Genomic DNA, 24,985 nt, shown 5'->3' on the forward strand with positions numbered 1-24,985 from the left:
CTGGGGGCGGCCCCCCCCCCCCCCTCCATGGCGGTGGGGCCGGGGGCGATGGGGCCGGGCGGCCCCGGCGAGTGAAATCTGGGGGTTTGTTTCTGTGTGGCCCCTGTGTGGGTAACGGCAGATTTCCCGCGGGGAGGAACCGGCCCTTGTCAAAGTTTCCTGCTCGCGGTTGTGTGTTTTTCGTCATTAACGTCATCGCCTGGCGAAGGCTGGGGCTGCCGGCGGGGCTCTGGCCGGGGGGGGTTTGGGCAGTGCCTTGCCGCTCTTCTTTGCCAGCTCCAGTGAGACCCTCCTCAGATTTTAAGTCTTTATTCCTGGGCTGTTTATATTTTTTCACGCGAGTGTGTGTTTCACCTGCAGAGGTGTCCCTGTCCCCTCGGTGGCTGCAGGTGCGTGGGGTGGCCGTGGGCTACCGGGTGCCACCGGGCTGGCTGCAGGGAGCCTGAGCCAAGTCTCGCCGTGTCTGGTCCAGCAGTCGCTGGCAGAGCCGTCCTGTCCTTTAGAAGCCTCCAGCTGGAGGCAGGCGTCACATCTGAATTTAAAAATCCTTTAGCAAGGAGTAGAAACTGGCTGAAATTGCACGCAGATGAAAAATAAAGAAAAAAAGACGGCACTTAAGAATCAGGGCCAGGTTCCAGGCTCCATGTTCTCTCTCTTTTCTGGTAGGAGCAGCCTGCTGGGGTTTTGCATCATTCTAGTGAAGGCCGAAATCAAATGTCCACTTTCTATCACCAAAAGTTACAACTTTGTATTCCTTACTAATGTACTTTCTTACCTTAATTTTCATCTGTCTTTCATCTCCTAATCTTGTGCTACCCTGGAAAAGTTATAATGTCCGTTTGTCATACAACTTAATTTATTTGCCAGTGCAATTTTACCGGGCTATGCTAACGTGCGTGACCTCAGAGGAGGCAGAATGAAGAGGTGTGTACTGGTGTGTACTGGTGTGTGTCCCTCTTGGCAGGCAGTGATAAGTCACATCGCTACGATCAGCATCCTGTGGGACACTGACACATCCCGAGACGCTGATCCTAGGAGACGGACTTGCATTCACATTCGTTTTCCTGCTGGCGTTGATTTTGTTGATGTAGTGATTTCTGGTGGAGATAAGCCATAGAAAAATAAATAATTTTCTTAATTAACAAGCGTATGCTTATTTGGAAACAAACTTAGGCTAACCCTAAAGAGATACAGTTGTAATTAAGACGTGTGAGGGAAGGAGAAATAAATGAGATCAGAAAAAGATTATTGTGGACTTCAGCTCATGCACTGTTCTGCAAAACTTAAGTGAAAAGTTTCTTTAAGTGAATCTGGACTCAAGTTCAGCACTAACCTGAGAGAGTATCTTCGTTATTCAAGCGGGAATATAATTAGATGGGTTTTAGTTGCAAAACAACATTTTGTAGTCTCGTACTGTGTAGAATTTTGCAGGTGGGCAGAGAGCTACTGAAATTACTTAAAGTTCTGAAGGAGCTTTAGTTTCAGGTATGAAGTTGTTGTATGCATCTTCACCTTGGATCTACCTATCCTAGCAGAGTTAATGTAAGAAAAGACCTCTAGTTGAGTAGTCATCTGTGCTCATCTTACCCATTATCCCACCCCCTTAATGTCCAAGTTGTGGAGCACCTGGTGGGTGCTGGGTATGCGTATGTAGCTATTCACTTCAACGTCACAGGATGTTCACAGAATCTAAAGATTGTTTATGAATGAATTCTAAAAATTAATTAGAATTTTCTTTCTGTATTTGCCTTCCAAATAAGCATTAAATCTATAGAAGAGTTTGAAGAAGTGGCATTTATCTAAGGCATCAGCTGAGGCTGCGGGGGCACTCAGGGAACAGTTCCCTCTGGCATTCCCAGTTTCTCATCAGATACTGGTGTGTTTTGAAGCAGATCCAGTGGCTGGCAACACATTGTGTAATTGCTTCTCACTCTCAATACTGTGTAATTTGTAAGCAGCACTAGTTCAGGTGACTGTTCTCAAAACGCATCATCTGGGATTTAGTGCGATTCTGCTGTTTAGATGCTTTGTCTTTAGGGTTCTTCTAAACACCCCACACTGCAGAATTCCTTGCTGTGGCATGGGAAGGCCTGTTCTGAAGATTATTCTATGAATTCAGATTATTTTAGGAATAGGAAAAAAAAATAAGGCTAACTAGAAGTTACCCTTAAGAAAACATGTATTTTCTACATTTAATATTAATAGAGAGTGCAACACTAACATAATTTAGAATTTAAATACTAGCATAAAGTAATTTAATTTTGAGGATTTACTGAATAATCAGGAAATAATATCAGGAAAAAAACAGGAAAGTGTAAGGAGTTTCCTTTAACTTGACCAAATTCATTCCATGGATGGCTTTGAAAAAAAAAAAAAAGTGTGAATGACAAAAAAAATTACACTGGATAGAGAAACCAACATTTTAATAAGTTCCTAGGACCCTAACCTCGCTTTTAAGCTACTGGCAGCTCTACCATCTTTGATAATATCTAGTAAAATTCTTTTCCTTAATTTGATCAGTGAAATAGTTGCATTCTGCCCACAAAGCAAGCTAATTTTTATGATGTTAGTGATTGTTTATGGTCTTGTTTTCTGGATATGCTCAGTTGCTATGTTATTCTCAATGTGAATTATTGCAAAATAATTTTAAATATTCTGTTTTTGTAGCCCGACTGGATCCCATGTGGAATGGTGTAAACAGCTGATAGCTGCAACTATTTCTAGTCAGATTTCAGGGTCTGTCCCATCAGAAGGTGTGTCCAGAGACTACAGGGTAAGTGAAGAATGCATTGATTTGTTTAATATAAAAGAGAGAATGGTCAGGAAAGTGCTTACTTCCTTGTCAGGTGGTAAGTACTTTAGTGATCACTGAATGTTTCCGAACTAGAAACATCTCATGTGTAGGAGTCTCTTGAATCTGCTTTGTGTTTTCCTTCATATTTAGAATAGTGGCATTGAAGCCTACAGAATAAAAATTGAGAGAGAGGTGAAAGGAAAATTAAAAGTCAATGTTTTGAATAAAATGCCAAAAGTGAGTTGTCTTTTCTTTTGATGACTACGTAAAAAAAATTTGGTAGATGAATAGTTACAGGTTGAAATTGTTTCTAGTGTGTGTCATTCAGAGTACAGAACTGAGCTCTGCAGATTTCACAAAAAAAACAAATGTGTATGTCTTTGTTACCATGCAAGAACATAAATGACTATCATTTTTCATGGGGTTTCACCAGAGACAGAGAATTTAACATCAAACAAACAAAAATCACCTTTTTTATTCCCTCCCAGCAACATTTTTGTCACTAAGGTGATGATTGCAGTCTGGTTTACCTGATAGGTTCTGTTATGCTTTTTTGACCCGTGCTCTTTCATGCTCATTTGCCATTTCCTGTGTGCAGCCAGACAACTGAACTGTCCAGGGTGGAGCAGATGCAGTTTTCCTTCTCTTAGAAATTGACAAAAGTCACCTGTGTTTCAAGTCCCTTTAAGAAACCCAGGCTGCTGCTGTCTGGCTCCTTTTTTCTTCCTAGATTTGAAACATTTTCAAGGTCTTCATGCAGATGGCCAGATGAAGATTTTTATCTTTTTGTTTTTAACTAGATTTTGTTTGTTTTTAACTAGATTTTAAATTATTTTCTAATACACTCTTGTGTTTAAAAAGTTTGTTGTCCAGAAACAGTGTGTTTTGGGTTCTGTGACAGCCGGTCAGATTCAGCCCAAGCTTGGGGATGAATACACAAAATGTTTTTGAGCGTAGTCTACTTAAAAATTCACCTCACAGAGTGTCACACTATTGGCACAGTCAGCAGCTTATACTCATAAAAAACTGTAGCTCTTCCATACTATGGCAGCGAAATTGCAAATGCTTACTTTGGGTCAAGGCTAACATCTTTGATAAAACATTGTGGGAAACCTTGCATTACAGCTGTCGATGTTGTATTTGCCCTGTAGGTCAAGGACTTCATTTTAGTGAAATCCAAGTGTGTAAGCTTGGTGTTCAGTTTATCTCCGAGTTGGAACACATTCCTCTGGAATAAAGAGCACTTTTTAATTCTAAACAACCTCCTTGTCTATACCAGACTCGTTTGGGATGTTATTTAGCAGGAGTCTTTTAAGGCCTAATTAAAATTCTACTTCGTTCTCTGTTTCTTAGAAATGAAATAAAAAAATGGAAGCCTGGTGGTATTCAGAATTTTTGTGTATAAATTGTGTTTGGTATCATTGCATTTCTGTGATTTGAAATCTCGTATTTGTGTATAACTTCATGGAATTTTTTATCCTACAATATCTTTAGTTACGCTCAGGACCAGTATCTTGTGAAGTGATGTCTGTGCTTTAGGAGAGGGTTTCCTTTGCACTCAGCTTCTGCAGAAGTTCAGGGGTAGGATTAGTTGCTTAGTTGGTACCACTAACTGGCTGGGTTTAGTCATTATTCCTATGGAATTCAGGTGCAGAAAGATGATGCCCTTTTATAACTCAGTTTCCCTTTGAGACATGTTTCCCTTTTGGTGCACGCTGATCAGTCTTCTGGATCTTCCTTACCTTTGGTTACCTCGAATTGCTGCCTTTAGAGACTGTCTTACAGCAGCTCAGAAACTTCAGGTAGGGCCAGATGTGTGTGTTTGCCTCTGGAACTGATGAGGCAGTTCTGTTGCTTTCTGCTGGATTTACCAAGAACTCACTGCTTTATTCTTTCTTTCATCCTTTTTATAATATTTCAATCAGTATGTTTACAAAAACAGGTAAATATATATGAATTCTTGTATCTAGTGGTGTTATTCTGTGTAACTTACCTTACTGGAATGTAGTTCAGGGGAGGGAGGAATCAAACGGAAGCAAAGAGGCTGCAAATGAAATCATCAAAACTGGAGAGCGCTGAGTGAGCTCTTGCTAAACCTTCAGCAGCGTGATCTCACCGAGTTTGAACTCCCCTGTGTGTGTCTTCTCTGATGTGCTCTCTGCCTGGAGAGTATTCCTGAATGAGGGGTTCATATAAATGAAAATTACTTACGTTATAGTAGCTGAATATAGACACCTTCAGAAATAAATTGAGAAGAATTGTCACTGTCCTTGTTTTGCCATTTGAATCTAAAAGATGAGGTGGTTCTACTTCATGGCTGTTATTGCAGGCTTATTGTCTTCCACCTAGAAGGATTACCAGGCTCTTTATTCTCTTTTCACAGTAGCACATTGTAGCTGGATAAAAGGGTGATTAGGAATGAATGTTTCAAAAGAGCTTGGCATTTGTTTCATCACCAAAATGAAGTGGCTAGATTGTTTTTAGACCAAAAACAATTCTGCAAATGAGAGCTACTAGATCTGCATAGTTTTGTTTTGTTCATTCAAAATTCAGCTATAATTAAAGTGTTTGGAAGTGGAGTTTTTTCTGAAAAAGTGATGAAGTAAGATATAGTATCTTTAAGAAATCAAATCTCTGTGTTTCATTGGATAACATTTTATATTTTAACTAACAGGTGTACAGGAGGCCTGTTATACGGGTAAGATTACCTTTGGAGCAGTAAAACGGCCTCCTACCTGTTTGTCTTTTGTGCTGTGTGAGATCTTGGTGTGTCAAGCGTTCTTCTTTTCTTCATTAATGGTTTTTATGGACCAGTCAGACCATTTTGCTATGCAGTGCAACAGCTTCTCTGCCATAGAAATGCTTTATATACATTACAATGTTTTTGTGAGCAGTAAAAGTCAATGTGTAAGAGAGAGCAGTATTTTTAAATTATGTTATGAATGTGCAATACTAACTTCAGTTTTATTACATTAATTTTGACAAAATGGATGCTTGCAACTGAGGCTTACATGCTTCGGACTACTGTATTAGCAGCTCTAATGTGTTATCTATGCTAAAGTATATTAGTGGTAAAAGTGTTACGTCTTTGTCTATACTTTTAAAATAAGGTACCGATTCATGCTTGCCTTTCTACGTGTTTTACCTTAATTGTTACCACCCTGTAATAGAATTGCAAGTTAGGTTTGAAGTTAGACACTAGTGCAATGACCTGCATCTTTTTAATGATAATTTTGAGACTCGATCTTGCCCATTGTTCATGGGAGATATAAAAGGGGCATGCCTTGTTTTCTTGTCCCTCTCTCTCCGTAACATTTATGGAGTGAGAAATGATCTGGATAGTGTTCTGACATTGTTCATGAAATGTGTCTAACACTTTTATTCAAACAAAGACCTCTTGTTCCATCTCAAACCAAGAGATGAAGTCTGAATGACTTCTTGTTCTCATCCGTTGTTTACATATTTGGAAATGATGTGTTAAGTCCAATCATACAAATCCACAAGTTGATCTTTTTTTTTTAAATAGATAGCTCTTGAAATAATTGGTCTGGGTTGTCTGGGTTGAGTAACAAAAATTGATTGTTTTCGTTGAGTTTTTCATAGTTCTTTGTAAAGGCTTTGATCTTTGAATGATCTGTTGTGCTTTTCTATCTTTTATTTATTTAAAATCTTCTGGTGTGTTTTCTGGTTGTCCTGGTTTTCTTCTAGAGATCACAATATCTGCTTTGCTTTAATTTCAGAAACAACATTTTTACAGTCTGAAATTTAAGTAATTACTATTTAACAGAATTCTACCGATACATAAATGTTAGGAGACCTTTACAATTTCAAAGGGTTTTTTAATTAATTATAACATTTTAAACTTGTCGTAGACTTCAAATTATCTGAAGATATCTGAACTACTTCTAAGATTTTCTTTTTTGAGGATTCTGTAGAAATACTGTAAGAAGAAAAATTGACTTCAGCAAACATTTGTAAGTTTAGACTGAGGCTGGTTTGACAGTCTCTCAAGAGAGAAGTTCTTTGCATGTGAACTGGGAATAATGGACTGTCACGAACACAACTTCTCTCCAGTTAATAAAGAAAGAAGGTGGAAGAACAAATTTGGCTGAATGTATTAAAACAATTACTTCGTGTAACCCTGTGACATTTGTGCTTCTCTCTGGAGTGCAGAGGGACCTTATGCTTATTAAACAGATTTAGTTACTCTTCAGGATTTGCTGCCGATATGATGCAAAAATAAATTAACATAAAAATGTGAATTGCTTGCATACTATACTATAAGGAGTAATTTTAGGTTCTGTGAAGTTACTGACTAGGTTTCCAGCAACAACACAGAAGTTGCTGGAAAACTATGTGAAACCATAAAACTGAAAGTTCAATTAAAACATGTTTTACCCAATAAAGCGTTTTTTAAATTGTCTAGATACTTCTATTTGATGTCGACCTATTTCTTCCTTAAAAGATTGCATGAGTTTTCCCCTAATGCTGCCATTGCAAGCTGTACTCAATTTTTTCTATTGATAAGCATGTGGCATACTTTGAATTCATTTCCTTCACTATAAGGTTGTTTGTCTTAAAAAGACAGTATATACTTTTATGTTCTTATCTACCAGCACTGACTCTTTTGTGAAAAAGGGAGTATGTTTTTCATTTAGTGTTGTGCCAAATAATATTGAAAGGATAGTGCTAATAGCTTGGACTCCTTTCTGTGGAAAGTTGTTTGTGCCAGGAGTGGATGATTTTAAATAGCTAAACTGGAGTTGAAGTGTATACTGTCTTTTTAAGGAAAGAGAAACAAAAAAAAAGGCAAACAGAAAAGATTCTGTCCTTTCACCTGTTATCTGCATGTTTTTTCCTGTTACTTCTCTCTTGCCCTACTGCTGCCTCATGCAAAGCAGGAGATTCAGGATGGACACAATGGCTATCATTCTGAAGCAGAACCTGATCAGGTGGCAAGTTTTACTCATCTTTCATTCATTAACTGTGTAGCAAGGTACTATATATTAGTACTTGTGCAGTACATAGAAGTCTTCTAAGAGAATGGATAGAAAGCATTTAGTGTGTTAACTGGTTATGTGCTAGGTAGGGTTTTTGTGTAATGTCATGTAGTTTAGAATGTTATACTGCACGTAAGCCCCTCTCTGACAGAGCACATCGTCCGTCCTTCTGAGTTTATAAGTACTGGCTAATTCTCTACACATCATCATCTTTCCAATTAGGTGCTGAATATAAAAATTTTGTTAGTTTCCAAGAAAATCTAAAGCCAAAGATCGATTTAAATATCTGTAGAAAGTAATTAGTGAGGGCTTGGTGTAGTTTGTTTGGAGGCAAACAGATCCTACCAATTATTTGTATATGGATCAGAGGTGTAATACAAGGAAAGAGTTATTTGTTTGCTGGAACATAGACCATTATATTTATTCTCACTTCAGGATGTAAAAAACTGAAACCTTAATATCTCATCATGTTGACCTGAGAGAGATCAATTTCTCACATGGCCTTAAAAGTCCCACAAACCCTTTTGTTCTTAATTAAAATCTTCAGTACATTGTAAATCTTGGCCGCCAACAAAGGACCCAAAGGGTCAATCTTGTATCATTCAGGAATGAAGCCATTTACCTAAATGAAAATTTATGGAACTAGCCCTTATTTTAAAATTGCTAATTGTTCTTCTATATTTCATTATTACATCATTCTTAATCTGACCTTCTGGATCCGAAATTCTTATAATGGACCTCTTCAGTAACCTGTGGCATTCTCAGTAGGGTATTGATTGAAATAGAGCATCATGGGGTGCTTCTGACTTCTTGCTATCAAAAATACAAAGTTAAAATGTTAAATAAATGAAGCATCTGCCATATAATTCTCTCAGGTGAAAATACTCAAGTATTAAATAAACAACATTAGGGAAACAAAGAAATTTAATATGATCTTTAAAGTGTTCTCAAGTAGATAAAATACCCAAAATAACACCCGCATTTAGCAAAAGACTAATGAACTATTAATTACAAATTTGGGCCAATCTTACTGTTCATATTTTTGTATGCTTTATGTAGCTAGCATGCGAAACTAATTGTTGCATAAACGCTTTGTTACTAATATGTTACTAATACGTATGTCTGTGTAATATTTATAATTTATAAATTTTGTGTTTGGTTTGTTTGGTTTGTTGGTTTTTTTTTTACTGTGGTACTGTTTAATACAGTTGTGCCTTGTAAAAAAAGATACACTTCTTGTGTTCCAGTAATGTGGTAGTAAAAGCACTTTGCATCAAAATGTATCAATGTAGTACAGATGGAAAGTGAGATTTACTCATGGGTTTGGATTTCTGCCAGGCACTGCGGGATGGGAACAAACTAGCACAGATGGAAGAGGCTCCACTTTTTCCTGGAGAATCAATCAAAGTTATTGGTAAGCATACCATTGAGTACTACACCGAATACTTAAATCACTAATTTATTTATTTAAAAACAGAATATTATTTCCTTTTGACTTTTGGTATGTTAATTTAATGCCATTTTAGATTAGCTCATTTGATGTGGGTTTCCTTTCTTTGTCTTTTAAATCCAAATGTAGGAAGGAGAAATCAGTTCCTGAGGATGACTTGCTCCATATAGATAAATCTTTTTTTTCAAGGGTTAGTTTGTTCCGTATAGGTGTATGGATTGTATTTCTGCTTGGGGATGCTAAGGATACTTCATAGACTCAAAAGCCTCAAAATTGTGATAGCAAAGAAGATGAAGTTATGGAAAACGGAGTTTTCAGTTCTTAATGAGGTTTATTTTACTTTGACCTGTGACAAGCTCTGCATTAGCAGTGCAGTACATGGCTATAGAAGAATACTAGCTCTTTGAAATAAAAGTGAAAATGAAGCTGTGGGCATATAACTGATTTACTTGGAGGTCTGTTGTGTACATACCAGTAATTTCCCACTCCAATGCTTTCTCTGCGGTGTATGTGGGAGCTTTACACCTGAGGGCAGGGACCAGAGCCCTGCAGCTGCATCCCAGCAGGGAGCTTTGTTACCTGCCTGCCCTTACTGCTCACAGCCAGCCTGAGCCCAGCCCCAGCCCCAGCAGTTGCTGAGCAGCAGTGGGACTGAGGAATCTGCTTGTTTTCATTGCTGAGATAAAGGCAGCTCTTTCAGTCCTGGCAGCATCTGAGGACTAGGCTTTCGTATAGAGGTCAAGCGTCAAAATCTTATGGAACTACAAAAATCTTGCTATTTTAAAATGGAAATAGATTTTTATGGAACAAATGTCTATAATAGTAAAACAAAGCTGTAATTGGTCTGTTTTCCAGCTAAAGATGTTATGTATATCTGTCCATTTATGGGAGCTGTCAGTGGTACACTAACAGTGACGGACTTCAGAATGTTTATCAAAAGTGTTGAAAGGGTAAGACTTCATTATCTATCTGCATGTTGTTTCGGGTAGGAATGTTACTGAAGTAGATTTCAGAAAGTGACACGTTTGATGTAAGTGAAGTATGATGCTCCACAGCAATCTACTGAACAGGAATTATAGCTGACTGTAATGAAACATACATGAATAATATTAGTTTGTGTTCCTTCTAAGGTAACAAAATCCATTTGTTTCATCTACAAATTTCAGGATCCACCTTTTGTTGTTGATGTGCCCCTTGGAGTCATAAGTAGAGTTGAAAAAATTGGAGTACAGAGCCATGGAGAAAACTCGTGTGGTATAGAAATAGTTTGCAAGGTATGGCATGGTAGAGATTTATTCATATTAAAGTATTTTCATTTCATTTTTCTGTAAGAGGAATCTGCGTGCACATGTGCTGTTTTTCTGTCTGATCAGTTCCCTGTATTTGAACCATTCATTTAGATAATGTATTTCAATTCCTCTTATGATACTTGCAGTCTTAAACACTTCTGCCTTTTGTCCCAAGAGTGAATTCAAGGGAAAAATGGCTATTTTTATGATATCTAGCAACTCTTAATGATGATCCTAGTCATGATACGAACACTTACAGAACTCTGTTCTAACATGGGTGGGACTTAGTGCTAATACATTCCTTCCTTCAATCAGATTTCTTTTAACTGCTTTTTTTTTTTTAAATTTATCATAGAGTAAAATAGTGTGGCTTATTTTTGACAGGATATGAGAAACTTGCGGCTGGCCTACAAACAGGAAGAGCAAAACAGATTGGAGATTTTTGAAAACCTTGTAACACGCGCATTTCCTGTTTCTAATGGGCTGGTAAGTCTTAAGATGTAGAGAAAGCTGTCACTGGCTCTCCTCTTTGTGTAGTTGGAGAAATAAATACAAGGGCTGTGTAACGAACATTGGAATGTAGATTCATATAGTCTGTTACAGAGCATGCAAACTACTCTGACTCTGTTACCTTTTTGCCTTAATTCCTAAAACATTATGCTATGTCCTGCTGTCAGTGAAGTTAGTTAATTTGTGCATAACCCTTGAGATATAGATTTGCCTAATGTTGCTCTTTAAAAATATGTATGTATTGACTCTTACTTTCTGCAGCAGATAATTCAGTCTAGAAGTTCTCTCTAAAACAGCAAATAGGTACAATTAGTCTTAATATTAGTTAGCAGCAGAATGCTATTTCACTTGCTTGTACAGGTAAGGAACTGGTTGGGAGCTAGGAGACAAATTCTCTCATCCTGGCTTTGCCATTGATGTGTTGTATAATAACAGGCAAGTAACTTCAGCTCTCTCTGGCTGTTTCCTATCTTGATTTTATTAATTATGTGGCATATGCTTGAAAGAGGAAACTGTCTCTCATTTTCCTTCCAGCACAGTACTGTCCAGTCTTGACTGAAGGTTTTATGTCTGCTGTTAAAGAGTTTTAGAAGTGTCACATTTGAATTATTACAAGGTTCACTGTTTTGGAGCTTATTGTGCATACAGCCCATCAGACAGTAATTTATGCCTTTGCTTTGTTTTCTTTAGCCTCTTTTTGCATTCAGCTATAAAGAGAAGTTTGCTGTTAATGGCTGGAAAGTGTATGATCCAATGGCAGAATATAAGAGACAGGTAAGTTATAGAAGTACTTGGTGTATTATTTTTTTTCTCCATCTCCCCCAGAGCCATTTAAACAAGGAAAAAAGTATCAAAGAAAACTCAAAATTTTCAACTTTAGCTATGTATGGAGTCTAGATCTCATGTTTAGATAATAAAAAGCATGTCTTAACATGCAATCTTAATTACACATTTTCCAAGTGCTGGTGCTAAAAATTATAGGCGTTATAAAAATTTGGTTTTGAATAAGAAGCATTAAACAGAGAGTAACCATAGCTTGTCATTTTAAGCCTACAGTTTCCTAGTTGTAAAAGCATTTTTATTTCACTATATGATCACTTTTTACCTGAGTGTGCAGCCTATTCAAATGGTTATTTTGCATATCAGTTTTAAAGATAATAGATAGGAAAGACTTTCAGTGTTTTGGTTTATGGTTCAATATGAAGACCTAAGTTTATAGCTTATTAAAAAGAAAAACGTGGGCACACTTTTTTAAAAAAACTATGGAGCATATAAAAATTTTCATCACCCCAAACTCAGGTATGTAAAGGTCTAACCTGAAAAACACAAAATTGTTTTGTTTCCGTACAGGGCTTGCCCAATGAGAGTTGGAAAATATCCAAAATTAACAGCACCTATGAGCTTTGTGATACATATCCTGCTATTCTTGTTGTGCCAACCAGTGTAAAGGATGATGACCTCTCAAAAGTGGCAGCATTTCGAGCAAAAGGCAGAGTTCCAGTAAGTGAAACTTTTACAAGGAGATATAAGTGCTCTACAAACTTCTAGCTTATAAGAGATTGTCAGAGTTGTTTTAGGCTTTTTTTTAAATATCAGTGGGCTGTCTTCCTTTCTGAAAGTGGGGGGAGGGGGGAGCAAAGAAATAATTGGGCTCAATAGGTTTAAAACTGAAGAGAGCAAATCAAATGTGAGTCTAATTGCTTGGTTATTGTGCCATGTAATAATTTTTTGTTTGGGGTTAATACTTTTAAGCCACGATGGTATCTGATGCTTATTCACATATTAACTTGTGTTCTGATCTGGTGTGGAATGTGTTACAGACATAGCGGTTTTCTCGAGAACAGACAGATTTTGCACGTAGCATAAGAACTGCTTTAAGTATTTTAGATGGTGACAGTTTTCATGCTGTAGATCTGCTCAGCAAGGTAGTGTACAGGTCTGTAGACTTCCACGTGGGAGCAGTTTTTCTTCTTTCATTGCTCTTTTGTTTTTTTCTAATTGGTAAGATGCAGTAGCAGGCTTAGTTTTTGTTAGAAATAAAAGCTAAGATGTTTAGTGGAATCACTTTGTATCTCAAGTGCAGATTTGGGATGAGCAGTGCTAGTGTGATGTCAGTGTGGTTTGGCATCAGCTGGTCCTTCAATTTGCATTTGTTGATTTGCCAGGAAATAATGTCACGTAGGCGGCGTGATTGTCTAATTGCACTCTGGCCTGCTGCTTTTATAGTAGTATAGCAAACTAAAATAATTTTCTTTTTTTCCAGGTGTTATCCTGGATTCATCCTGAGAGCCAAGCAACAATAACACGATGCAGTCAGCCATCAGTAGGCCCGAATGATAAGCGTTGCAAAGAAGATGAAAAATATTTGCAGACAATAATGGATGCCAATGCTCAGTCACATAAACTTATCATCTTTGATGCCAGACAGAATAGTGTTGCAGATACAAACAAGGTAGGTTGGCACCGTCACTAGCATGAGTAGTTCTATCCCTATTGCAAGGCTGAAAATTAAGAGATGAGGATGAGGAGAACTTGATGTTGAAAAGAGATTAAAAAGGGTCTCTAAAGAGGGCATGGGAAAGAAGGTAAGTTGCTTGTAGCATATTGGAAAGGCCAGCAAGAATTGAAGGCAGCTTGAAGACATAGCTGAGAAATGATGCAGCAAAGCCCAGAGAAGACCAAATGTTTCAGTAGTAAAAAGGGGAAGGTATATGGATGTATTATCAAATTGACCCTATTACAATTCTAATTTCTTTCACCTAAAAAAATACCCTCGTGCTTCTTAGAAAAATAAAGGCAAAAAATACTTTTTATTAGTGCTGAAATAATCCTTTATCTCAGAAAATCCTGAAACCTGACCAAAATAACTCTTTTGACTTTATACTGAAGTCCTGTACATGTTCTTTTCTTCGTCTGTTTTTACTTTTTTGAATGACAGGCAAAAGGTGGAGGATATGAAAGTGAAAGTGCCTACCCAAATGCAGAGCTGGTCTTTCTGGAAATTCATAATATACACGTAATGAGAGAATCCCTGCGTAAACTTAAAGAAATAGTTTATCCTACGATTGATGAGACTCGGTGGTTATCAAATGTGGACTCCACGCACTGGCTGGAATATATAAGGGTAAAATACTTTTGATGAGAAAAATCAATTGTTTTTTTAAGCCATGTTTTAAACTTCCATTTCTGAAAATATTATGAGAATAATGTCTAGATTTGAGCGCGTTACTTTGATCAGGATACTCTTGTAAAAAAGCTTAATTTTTAAATGATCACTTAGAACATAGCATTTTAAGCATTCCCTAATAACTTTATATTTCCAGTTTTATGGATTGGTAGGTAATGAGTTAATTCCTGATAGCACAGTATGGTAGTGAGTGTTGGACAATGTTTTATTTTCTTGAGAGGGAATGTTTGTGAACAGTCCAGGGTTATCCCTGCTGTTTGGAAGAATGCCCTGGGAACTTCAGATTGTATTTGAACAACTGCCAAAAGGACTTGACTGTAAATTCTGCAGTCTTTCTCATCCTTCCCTCCTTCCATGCATTGATGGTGTTTCATGTGTCGAGCACCTACATTTTCATGGACTGTTTATAGTCAGTGCTCTGCTGGGTTATAATCTGCTCCATCATTTAACATAATATTAAAGTAAATCACTACCATACTCAGTTTTACAGTCTGTTTCACTAACCTCGGAAATGCTTTTAGAATAGATTATTTCATTACCACATTCACTCCACTGTTTATGATGAATATGGATAGAGTGGAATTTGGTTTATTAGCAACTGGCTCAAATGTCACTCATTCAAAACATGGTTGGGATTGTTCATTAGTTTTACCCTCTTATGAACTAGCCCTTGCTAACTGCTGCAGGAGAACCAGTAGAGGGAGCAAACAAATTAAGAATTAAACAAATTTGATGATCTTTTGGGAAAAGTTTAATTTTCATGTTCTCTTGAAGTTGGACTGTTTCAAACAGCGTTGGGAATCTTGAGTATGTGGAAACCTTTCCTTATCAGCCTGGCCTTAAATACAATAGTTTATTTTTAAAAGTGGGCCTTTTAAAAGTGTTAGGGCCAGTGGTCACCTTTCATTGCCATTGACTTCAGTGGGGTTCCTGGGCTTGGATGGTGCCAGCAGTGGACATTGGTACCACTGTTGCACAGATGACAATAGCATAGCAATTTGAAATTCCATGTAAATGATTTTAAAGAGTTGACACACATGTGACATTCTTCGTGAATCTCTCCCTTATGTGATACTTCATGTTATGGTATTGTAAGCACAAACTGCACCCTGGTTTCTTAAAAGCTGCCATTACTGTGTTAACAGTGGTGATGGTATCTCCCTGTGCTTTTATCCAAGAAGTGCTTGCCTTTCTTGCCTATTTGATTTGACTTGTAATAGCAATTAACAAATCCGCAGCTTTAACACATCTTCTGGTTTATGGACTCAGACCAGTGTGATTGTGTCCCAGTTCAATGTGATGCATTACTGGAAATTCACCTTCCTAGCACTGGGCACCCACAGCACTTAGAAGATGCTCCAGGAGTGTGGGGAGGCACCGGTAGCGTTCTGCATGTGTAAAGACAGTAGTGACAGCATGGAGTCACTTGGTGCTTTTTGCACACCCAGGATGTTTCCTCAGGCCCCCTAGGGTGATTTCTGTCTTTCAGGGTAGAACTTGTGCTATTAATTGTTTTTAAACCATTTCTCATTTTCAAAAGCAATCCAAAGCCAGTTATTCATTCGGAGCCCTAACTGAAATACTACGATGGTTGCGAAGTTTTGAAACATCTATAAAGAATAATGCTAGTTTGTGAAGGAAGCTGTTTTCTAAAGGCTTTTGTCCAAAGTAGAATAAAGTGGTTCCCCTGCTCCGCAGATATTTCCTGAATTAATAGTAATCTTTTTCCCATTCTCTGCCTATTGCCTGTATCTGCTCTATCCTTTTAGTCTCAGCTGTATTCCTTCAGAGGCATTTGTGTTCTCGTTAGAATAATTTAGAGCAAGCTATTGCATACCTGTACCTTATATAGATTAGTTTTCTCTTTTTATTGAAAATCAAACTGTTCTAATATTTGCACTTTTTTAGCGTAGTAGAACTTTGTAACTGAAGTAATTGGCAATTAACTAGTTCAAGACCACAAGCTCTGTTCTCCCATAGAAGCTTTTATATTGTTTTGTGTTATTTCCGTCCTGGCATCCTTCACTTTTACCATAAAAGATATACTCAGTGAAAGATATAATCAGTGCAAATGGTCTCTAAAGCATGGTTCTTGAAATAGCTTTGAAGACTGGTCTTGTGTACAGCTTCTCCAGTGGATGCTGGCTTTCCTGCTTTCCAGAAGATGTTTTTACATGCCTGAGAAGGGAAAAACACAAGTATTTTGCAAGATTCCATTTTCTGCTGTTGGAATGCAGAATGGGAATTTCTCCTGTGGTTCTATTATAGTGGTGGTTTTTTTTCACATATTTTTCAGTGCCGCGATAGGTCATGTTATAGAGATGTATCTATAAAGGGAAAGGTCAAAAAGAAGACCCAGGGAACTATAGGCCAGTCAGTCTCACCTCTGTGCCTGGCAAGATTATGGAGCAGATCCTCCTGGAATTTCTTCTAAGGGACCTGGACAGGCTGGAGAGGTGGGCTCGTGCAAATCACATGAAGTTTAACCAAGCCAAGTACAGGGTCCTGCACCTGGGACGTGGCAATCCCAGGTACAGGTACAGGTTGGGCAGAGAATGGCTAGAGAGCAGCCCTGAGGAGAAGGACTTGGGGGTGTTGGTGGATGAGAAGCTCAACATGAGCCAGCAATGTGCCCTGGCAGCCCAGAGAGCCAACTGCATCCTGGGCTGCATCAAGAGAAGCGTGGCCAGCAGGTCGTGGGAAGTGATTCTACCCCTCTACTCTGCGCTTGTGAGACCCCCCCTGGAGTAGTGTGTCCAGCTCTGGAGTCCTCAACACAGGAAGGACATGGATCTGTTGGAATGGGTCCAGCGGAGGGCCACGAAGATGAACAGAGGGATGGAGCACCTCTCCTATGAAGACAGACTGAGAGAGCTGGGGTTGTTCAGCCTGGAGAAGAGAAGGCTCTGGGGAGACCTTATAGCGGCCTTTAGATATCTGAAGGGAGCTACAGGAGAGCTGGAGAGGGACTCTTTGTCAGGAAGTGAAGTGAAAGGACAAGGGGTAACAGTTTTAAACTGGAAGAGGGGAGATTTAGATTAGATACTAGAAAGAAATTCTTTACAGTGAGGGTGGTGAGGCATTGGGACAGGTTGCCCAGGGAAGCTGTGGATGCCCCATCCCTGGAGGGGTTCAAGGCCAGGCTGGATGGGGCTCTGAGCAACCTGCTCTAGTGGGAGGTGTCCCTGCCCAGGGCAGAGGGTTGGAACTAGACGATCTTTAAGATCCTTTCCAACCCAAACCATTCTATGATTCTGTGATCTTCAGAGGAGAGAGATTTTTCAAGTTTTCTAAAAAACTGCAGAGCAACATAAGAGAACAAGAGAGGGTTTTTTTGTGGGGGAGAAGAAGAACAAGTTCACACAGGTGATCTCAGTCCTGTACCACCTCTGTCCTTTGCTCTCCTGCACACTTCTGAGTCCACACTATTAATGGTCTGCTCAGGGGTTGAATACAAGGTGTAGTTCCTGCACTAATCCATCAGCATAGGCTTCCAGCCAGGGGTTTCTGGGGTTTTGGGGGCTGTATTTTGATTTAGATTAGCTGGGTAGTTTGTCCCTTTCTCTAAACTTAGTAGTTGAAAACTGAAAGCTGAGGAACAAAAGAGTGATTGATTACTGTGAAAATGAACTTTGAAAACATTGAACCTTCAGCCTTTGGAATAGGTTACAGCATTTGTGTCTTTTTGTCGTGATACAGAATTTCAGATTTAATTTAGAGAAGGGATTCCTGTGTTCTTTTGCTATGTGCTGCTAATACTGGAGAGCTGGTAAGAACTCTCTCCTGGACAGCAGAGTGCACAGTTTTTGTACCTCTAGGATTAGGCATCCCACCATTTGGAAATTTCTAATTTAAAGTGATGTTGTCCGGACGATTAATCTGAAAATTTAAAATACATTAGCCTTAAGAGTATAAAGTTATAACTCTTTTTTTGATAAAGTTTTGGTTAGTATTTAATATGCTTATTTATTTTTCTTTATTTAAGATGCTTCTTGCTGGAGCAGTAAGAATTGCAGATAAAATTGAATCTGGTAAAACGTCAGTAGTGGTCCATTGCAGCGATGGCTGGGATCGAACGGCACAGCTGACTGCACTGGCTATGCTTATGCTGGACAGCTATTACAGAACCATCAAGGGGTTTGAAGTTCTTATAGAGAAAGAATGGATAAGCTTTGGACACCGATTTGCAATGGTAAGCTGGAAGATTTAGTGTACAGTTTGTGCACCTTCAAGACTTTTGTTTTGAATAGCGTGTTTTCTCACCGTGCTCTGATGCATTTTCATTATTTTTTCTGGTGTCCTTTTAATGGCATGAGTGTTTGCAGAGAATTGGGACCTGTTCATTTTTAACAGGAAGTCTGTGTGTCAGGTATAATATGAAATAAATGAGAATTAAGTGGCTTGAACATAGTGGTTAAAAAAATCACATGACTTTTTTATGAAGAAGAGGGATTGTAACACATTGCTTCATCTTTAGCAATCTTATGAATGGAGAAACAACGAAAACAATTAAGGTGTCTAGAAGGTAAAATTGCTGGAACCATTACTCTGATTTAAGGTTGAAGTGTTTATTTAACACATGGGCTAGTGGGGAATTAGGACATAAATTAATATGACATTTTGTGGGCTCTGACTCAAGATTGTTTAGGAGAAATGGCATGCAATTATGGCAGGTGGATATGCAATAATCATTGTTTCAGTACAGAGTCTTAGTAAATACCTACCAGTTTGACCCACTGGTAGAAGTAAATGGCTGTGCAGTGAAAGACAGGGAAACAAACTGTCACAACTTTCTTGACTGTGTTTCCAGCTCTGCTAAACCACAAAGGCATGTCTGTAAGTGAATATTGGGATGCGTTTTCAGTAGTTTAAAAATTCAGGTTAGCATTATGAAGATTTGCTTGTCTGGCTCACCGGTGAAACATATTTAAGAGTTACTCAGCTTTAAAGTGTTGGGATGGTCCTGTAAATGCACCAGAGTGAAATGACAAGTTTGTTTTGACTTTCAGCGAGTAGGACATGGAGATGATGACCATGCTGATGCAGACAGATCTCCCATTTTCCTTCAGTTCATCGACTGTGTTTGGCAAATGACAAAGCAGGTAAGATGCTTAGGAGTGTATTTCTATGGGGTCTCAGTCTTTATCTTGGAAATGTAATTCATGTAGGAGCACACATTCCTTTGCAGAGCAGTAGCATGTTTTCCTGAAGTCGGTCACGCCACGGCTGCACCGTGCACAAACAGGGAAACTTTTGGCTCAAAGTGAGGTACAAGGAGTTAGAGTAGAAGTATTGACTTGAAACCAAAATACTTTTTGTTTAAAACAGGCTTTTCAAAGGATTCTCTGATTACGTAAATGAGGGCTATTGATGAGATAAATGATTTGCGTTGCATATTCACTGGTGGAGTAAATGTTCACATGGATTTATATTGTCCTTAAGAAATGGCAAAAATCCAGGCTGATTGTGAACAGTGGGGAGAAGGTTCTTCTGTGTGTGTCTCAGATGTGAAATGTAAGTTAATGTTGGCATCATTGTGTGTGCAGGCCAGCATTTCTAACACACAAGCCTATTCTCAGGTAGGTTTTCTTGCTTCCAATACTGCTTTTACCTCTGGGTCAGGGGACACCCCCATCCCCCTTTTTTTTTTTCCTCCTTGAAGCCTAAGATAGATCTGTGCTTTTATGGTAAAAGCTATTGTACTGAAGTCTGTCCAGTATGTGATTTCTTTTGAAGAGAGAAGGGTAACAGTCTGGTTCCATATGAGACTACCACTCCCAGATCTCCTACCTTAGTCCTCTTGTTCTGAACATGGTTCGTAAAAACTTAAATCATAGTTTCCAAAACTCATATTCAAAACAGTTGTCTTCGGTACTTTATGAAAGTTCCCTGCTGTAATACTGGGCCCAAATCCAGAGCCCCTTGAAGACTTTCTCTTTATATGTATCTGTATTTCAGCATTAACGTGCTGTTTAGAATGGCTGGAGAAAATAAATGAAAAATTTTGCCCCTCTCTCAGAGGAAGGCTAATAACAATAGCAAAGAGAAGCAGTTCTAAACACCTGGTAAGAACAAAAGTTCTCTGGGGAGATCCTTAATTGAGAGCAGCCTCTTCTATTTTTGTGATCTCCTTTGCTGCCTCCTATTTCTTGCTATAAACAGTTTAGTTCCCTCTAGTTAAAAAAAAAAAAGACAAGGGGCGGGGGGCAGGAATCTGTGAAACATTTTGCCAATACCACATCTGTTCAAAACCTGGATCCAGAAACTCTTCTGAAATTCATGAACAGCAGTAGCATTGAAAAATCGTTCATGTTGCAGCAGGAAAAAAAATTGAAAAAATAAGTCTTGGAGAGTTCTTCCCACTTATTTTTATTTTTCAGTTGACTTCAACACCTAGAAAATAGATTTGAGGATTGTGATTACCTTGACACGGTCTTACGAAAACCAGGATTCTATTTTATCCCTGTGTAGATCACTTGCTCGTAAAGCGGTGCTAGTTTCGTGCTTTAGGATCCATGGTAAACATCTGTGAAATGCTGCAAAGCTCAAATAAGTGTTAATGACTGCGGGAGGGTGTAAGGGCTCGGGATTAGGCAAGGGCTCAAAGCAAGCAAATTTTCTCTTTTGGGTTCTGAGGCTTACGTTCTTAAAACAGTCAACTTAGTAGAGTGAATGAATCTCTGACTTCCCACTAAAATGCAAATTTCCAGATAGCTTCAGAGAATGAAACTTAATCCTTGACAGCCTTCTATTTTCCCTTGTTTTTTTATTGCCTTCATGACACACAAATGCAGCAATAGAAAACTTGAGAGCTCAAGTACATCGGTATCAGATTTTAATAAAAAACATATGGTGAAGTGATTTCCCCTCTTTGTGAGTAAATTCTGGTAATTTTGAATAGCAGATGACAAATTGGAAAGGCCACATGTGATGTGATGAAATACTGATGCCCTGCTAAAAATGAAACAAAACTGTAAAATTTGCGTGTGGCATTGCAGCTCAAGTAGTACTCTCTACCTTCCAAGCACGGTGCCCACGTAAGGGGAAGGTATGTTTGAAGTGGGTAGAAAGTTGCATCCTCTTTGTTTACCGGGTGTCATCTGTTGCCAGAGATGGATTTTTCACTGGTTTCAGTAGTGTACTCTGTTATATCTAGTGCTCAGTTAACCTGAATCAGTCCAATTCCACAATCATAAAACTATTCCACAAAGTATTTGAACGTTAAATATTACTGTTGTGCAGAATGAGCACGTTTATTTTGCATCTGAATCAGACACCACTTGGCATCGTTAGGCTTTAAACAAGAGAATTCTTCGTTTAAATAACTCCTTTACAAAAATCCCAGACAACTCCAGCAGCATCAAGTGGGAGATTTTAATGACCCGTGTGTTCTCTCACAATTAGTGGATTTGACAAGAAGTAAATTTTCATTTGGGGAATTTTTCCACCTGAATCTTCAAACAGACGCTAATGGGCTTGGAACTACAGAGGAAAGCATTTTTAGGTCAGTGATTTTTCAGCAGCGGTAATAGAAGCTTTACAGTCTTGATACATCAGCTCCAACAGTACAACTCTTGTATCCAAAGACAGGGTTTCAATGAAGTGCTATCACTTATTAATAAATTAGTTGGAGTGCAACCACTGATGTATGGAATTTTGAATATGCTTCACTGGGTTGGAATAGCGGCCATGGCGGCATCCGTCTGATTAGTATGGACCCGCCACAGCACAGAACCCTAATGTGACAAGGCTCATTAAGTGCTTTCAGTTAAAGAGAGTCCCTTTAGGAGAGGCTTTGTCTTCAAAGTTATTTCCAAATATCATTTTGATCCTTTGCAAATTATTTTTGCTCTCTCTATGTGATTGCTGCTTTGGGCTGGACGTAGGAGACTGAGGTCGGAGACCCACTGAGTTCTCTCCTGACTTGGTTCCCCACACCTACTTACCAAGTTCTGCTCGTACTTTTTAAAAATCATAGATGTGTTGTTAAATGTTAAACAGTATTGTATTGTAATTGAGCTTTGTCATGATTTCCTAGAGTAAAGGAAGTGCTGTAAGTGGTAACTTTTGAACATGACTGAAAAAGAGAATTTGATAATCTTAAGTTCCTACATGTTTTATGAAAACAAATGGCCAGGTGATTGAAAAGAAGCCAGTGAGCTGAGAGAGGAGCCCTGGTGTGAGCACACCGTGCAGTTGAACAGTGTGTAATCCGTAGCAGAGTCAGAAGAAGGAAGGCTCCTTTTCATTTTGTGAGCCGTGATATTGATAATTTCCTTACTCAAAATTTCCAGTTGAAAGTTGGTATATCTTAGCTTGAGACATCTTGGAAAGAGAATGTTATTGCAATGTTTGACTTGAGTCAATCTTCTTTTAAAAGAACGTTGCTTAAGTCTTAGATCTTTCTGGGTTTGATACAAGCACACGCATTGTGTATTATTCAACTCCTTACTTTCAACATGAATAAACATTTGCCCTTCATAAATCACAGATGACACTGAAGAGGAATTTCTGGATCAGCTAGTTCAGCCGCAGTCCCAATTGCTGTGTTATTCCTCCTAGCTATACTTGTCGTCTTTCTTTTTTTTATTTAAAGTGGCTCTTGAGTCACTCGTGCCAAGTTGTTCAGTATTCTTCAGTGGCACATAACAGAAACCAGTCCGCTGCTTTCTTCTCATCTGAAATGTTGACTGGAGATTCCTCCATATAGCAGGAAATTCTTCTTTAGGAATCTGTAACTTTGCATTTTAGACTTCTGTAAAGATTTGCTCCTTTAGTGAGAATGAACAGAATTTGTTTAATTTATCCTGAAAATTCATGGTAAAGAGAGAAATACAACTTCTTAAATTTTCCTTTAATCTTCTGATTTTTTTTTCTCCTAAATGTTTACCATTCCCTATCTGTGTTTGAGACCCTTGTCATACTGAACGCAAAGTTATTTTGACACATCAAACAGTCACCATATGTAGTCCTATCATAAAATTTGATTGAAGAGGGACCTTTTCCATCTGAATAGGTAACAGTCCATACAGTTTGCATTAATTTCTTTCTTTTTGATTTTAGAGCACTACAGCACTACAGATTAAGAGATATCTTAAACATTTTGAGTGTTTTCAAATTTCTAACTCTTTTTCCTAGAATGTATCAGATAACCTCTACTTGTGAATAAATACCTAGTGGCGCTCAGTGGAATAACAGTTCTTTAACTTCAGATGTATAGGATTTACTTTCCTATGAGAAGAGGGAATAAAGGCTTATTGTACGTAGCTGATGGTAAACTCAGGGGGTGAAATACAGAAAAGTAACTTACTTGGGTAGAAAGTGAAAGAAACATTTTAAATATAAGTTAAAAACATTGTACATGCAGTAGTCTTTATTATCTAATTTATTGGATGTTAGAATAGGAAATAAAACTCTTAAATGTCATCATCTTCCTTTTTTTTTTTTCTTCCCCAAAATGCTGTGTTTTCCTGTAACAAGATAAATAAAGCACATGTTGAAGACAGTTTGGGGTGGGTTAGAGCAGAATGCTGTTAGAGCTCCTTAAAATGGATTGCTTTGTGTCACCAGTTTCACATTAGCTAATGTTTCTGTGTTTGTATTCTAGTATAGTTGCATAATGAATGTAAGGTTTGTCTCCGAGGAATATTTATAAAGAAGTATGTAGGTGAAATGTAATATTGCAATGGGTGGTACTGAAGTTGCTGAGTTTTGCTGAAAATAATCACTAAATAAGGAAAAAAAATCTTATCTGAATCTTCTGGTTATTTCTTATGACTGAGTTTCTTCCTTTCTATACTGGTTAAAATAAAGTTTAAAGTAATTTTACCAATTTTTTATTTCAGTTTCCTGCAGCCTTTGAATTCAATGAGTTGTTTTTGATCACGATTCTGGATCACCTTTACAGTTGTCTCTTTGGCACTTTCTTATGCAACTGTGAAAAAGAGAGATTAAAAGAGGTAAATAATTAGTGTAATACACATTCTTAATTTGTTGATTTTGTATGAAAAAGCTTAGAGTACAAGGCCTAAGAACACCTGAGCTGTGGTTTTGGGTACATTTGTCACAAAGCCTTAAAGGACAGTGCAGACATGAAATTTCACAGTATGAGAAATATATACTGAATGTCCTGCTATTTAATGAGGTGGCACTGATTTTTTTTAAGTCATTATCTGTTCAGGGATTTGGAGGTTTTAGAAAGTCCTCTTTCAGATATTTCTAGCCAACATATACAATTTTAAATAAGCATTATCAAATTATATTAGCATTTCTTTCACTATTTTCAAAGGAACTCATATGGATGACTTTGCAGGGCACTGTGGTACATAACTAGATGGAATTTACGGTTAAAGATTGTGGAAATTAAAATATCTAAATGAATGAAGTTAGAACTCAGTGAAATACTTTGAGTTTGGGGGAAAAAATTAAACGGTTCTTAATATTCCAAATACACTTTTGCTTATGTTTGGCTTTATTGTTTTTAATACTTCTTATTTTTTAAAGAAAGTAACAATTCCTTGCTGTGTTTAGCTTTGCTATTTTTTTGGTTTATCTCTACTGCTTCTGCAGGAAAAAACTTGCATGTAAATACCACAAGATGGAGCTGAATAACACATTCTCAGTAAATGCAGGGTTTTCAGACAGCTTTCTTTCATAATTGAATAGTCAGATGCAATTCTCAATAAAGAAATGCAGCTTAAGACACAGCAGTAGTAGAAACACAAGCCTTACTACACTGAAGGACTGTAAAATTGC

At 38.0% G+C, this 24,985-nt stretch overlaps 1 protein-coding gene across 5 annotated transcripts in view; it reads left to right on the forward strand.

The window, feature by feature from the left end:
• The first annotated feature begins 2,671 nt into the window (after window positions 1–2,671).
• Window positions 2,672–24,985, forward strand: part of MTMR1 (myotubularin related protein 1) — a 36,544-nt gene continuing 14,230 nt past the window's right edge. The window contains exons 1-14 of one of the 5 annotated variants that reach the window (XM_014955227.1): window positions 2,672–2,773; window positions 5,469–5,492; window positions 7,696–7,749; window positions 9,133–9,208; window positions 10,100–10,194; window positions 10,411–10,518; window positions 10,918–11,019; window positions 11,734–11,817; window positions 12,394–12,543; window positions 13,307–13,495; window positions 13,982–14,167; window positions 18,216–18,422; window positions 19,240–19,332; window positions 24,076–24,189. In XM_014955227.1, coding sequence (XP_014810713.1) covers window positions 9,163–9,208; window positions 10,100–10,194; window positions 10,411–10,518; window positions 10,918–11,019; window positions 11,734–11,817; window positions 12,394–12,543; window positions 13,307–13,495; window positions 13,982–14,167; window positions 18,216–18,422; window positions 19,240–19,332; window positions 24,076–24,189 — 1,374 coding nt within the window. In that variant the 5' untranslated portion in view covers window positions 2,672–2,773; window positions 5,469–5,492; window positions 7,696–7,749; window positions 9,133–9,162. The remainder of the gene's footprint in view (window positions 2,774–5,468; window positions 5,493–7,695; window positions 7,750–9,132; window positions 9,209–10,099; window positions 10,195–10,410; window positions 10,519–10,917; window positions 11,020–11,733; window positions 11,818–12,393; window positions 12,544–13,306; window positions 13,496–13,981; window positions 14,168–18,215; window positions 18,423–19,239; window positions 19,333–24,075; window positions 24,190–24,985) is intronic. The other 4 variants (XM_014955228.1, XM_014955225.1, XM_014955229.1 and 1 more) reach the window with 4 other exon arrangements.

The sequence above is a fragment of the Calidris pugnax genome, unplaced genomic scaffold (assembly GCF_001431845.1).
Source record: "Calidris pugnax isolate Ruff unplaced genomic scaffold, ASM143184v1 scaffold38, whole genome shotgun sequence".
NCBI lineage: Eukaryota > Metazoa > Chordata > Aves > Charadriiformes > Scolopacidae > Calidris > Calidris pugnax.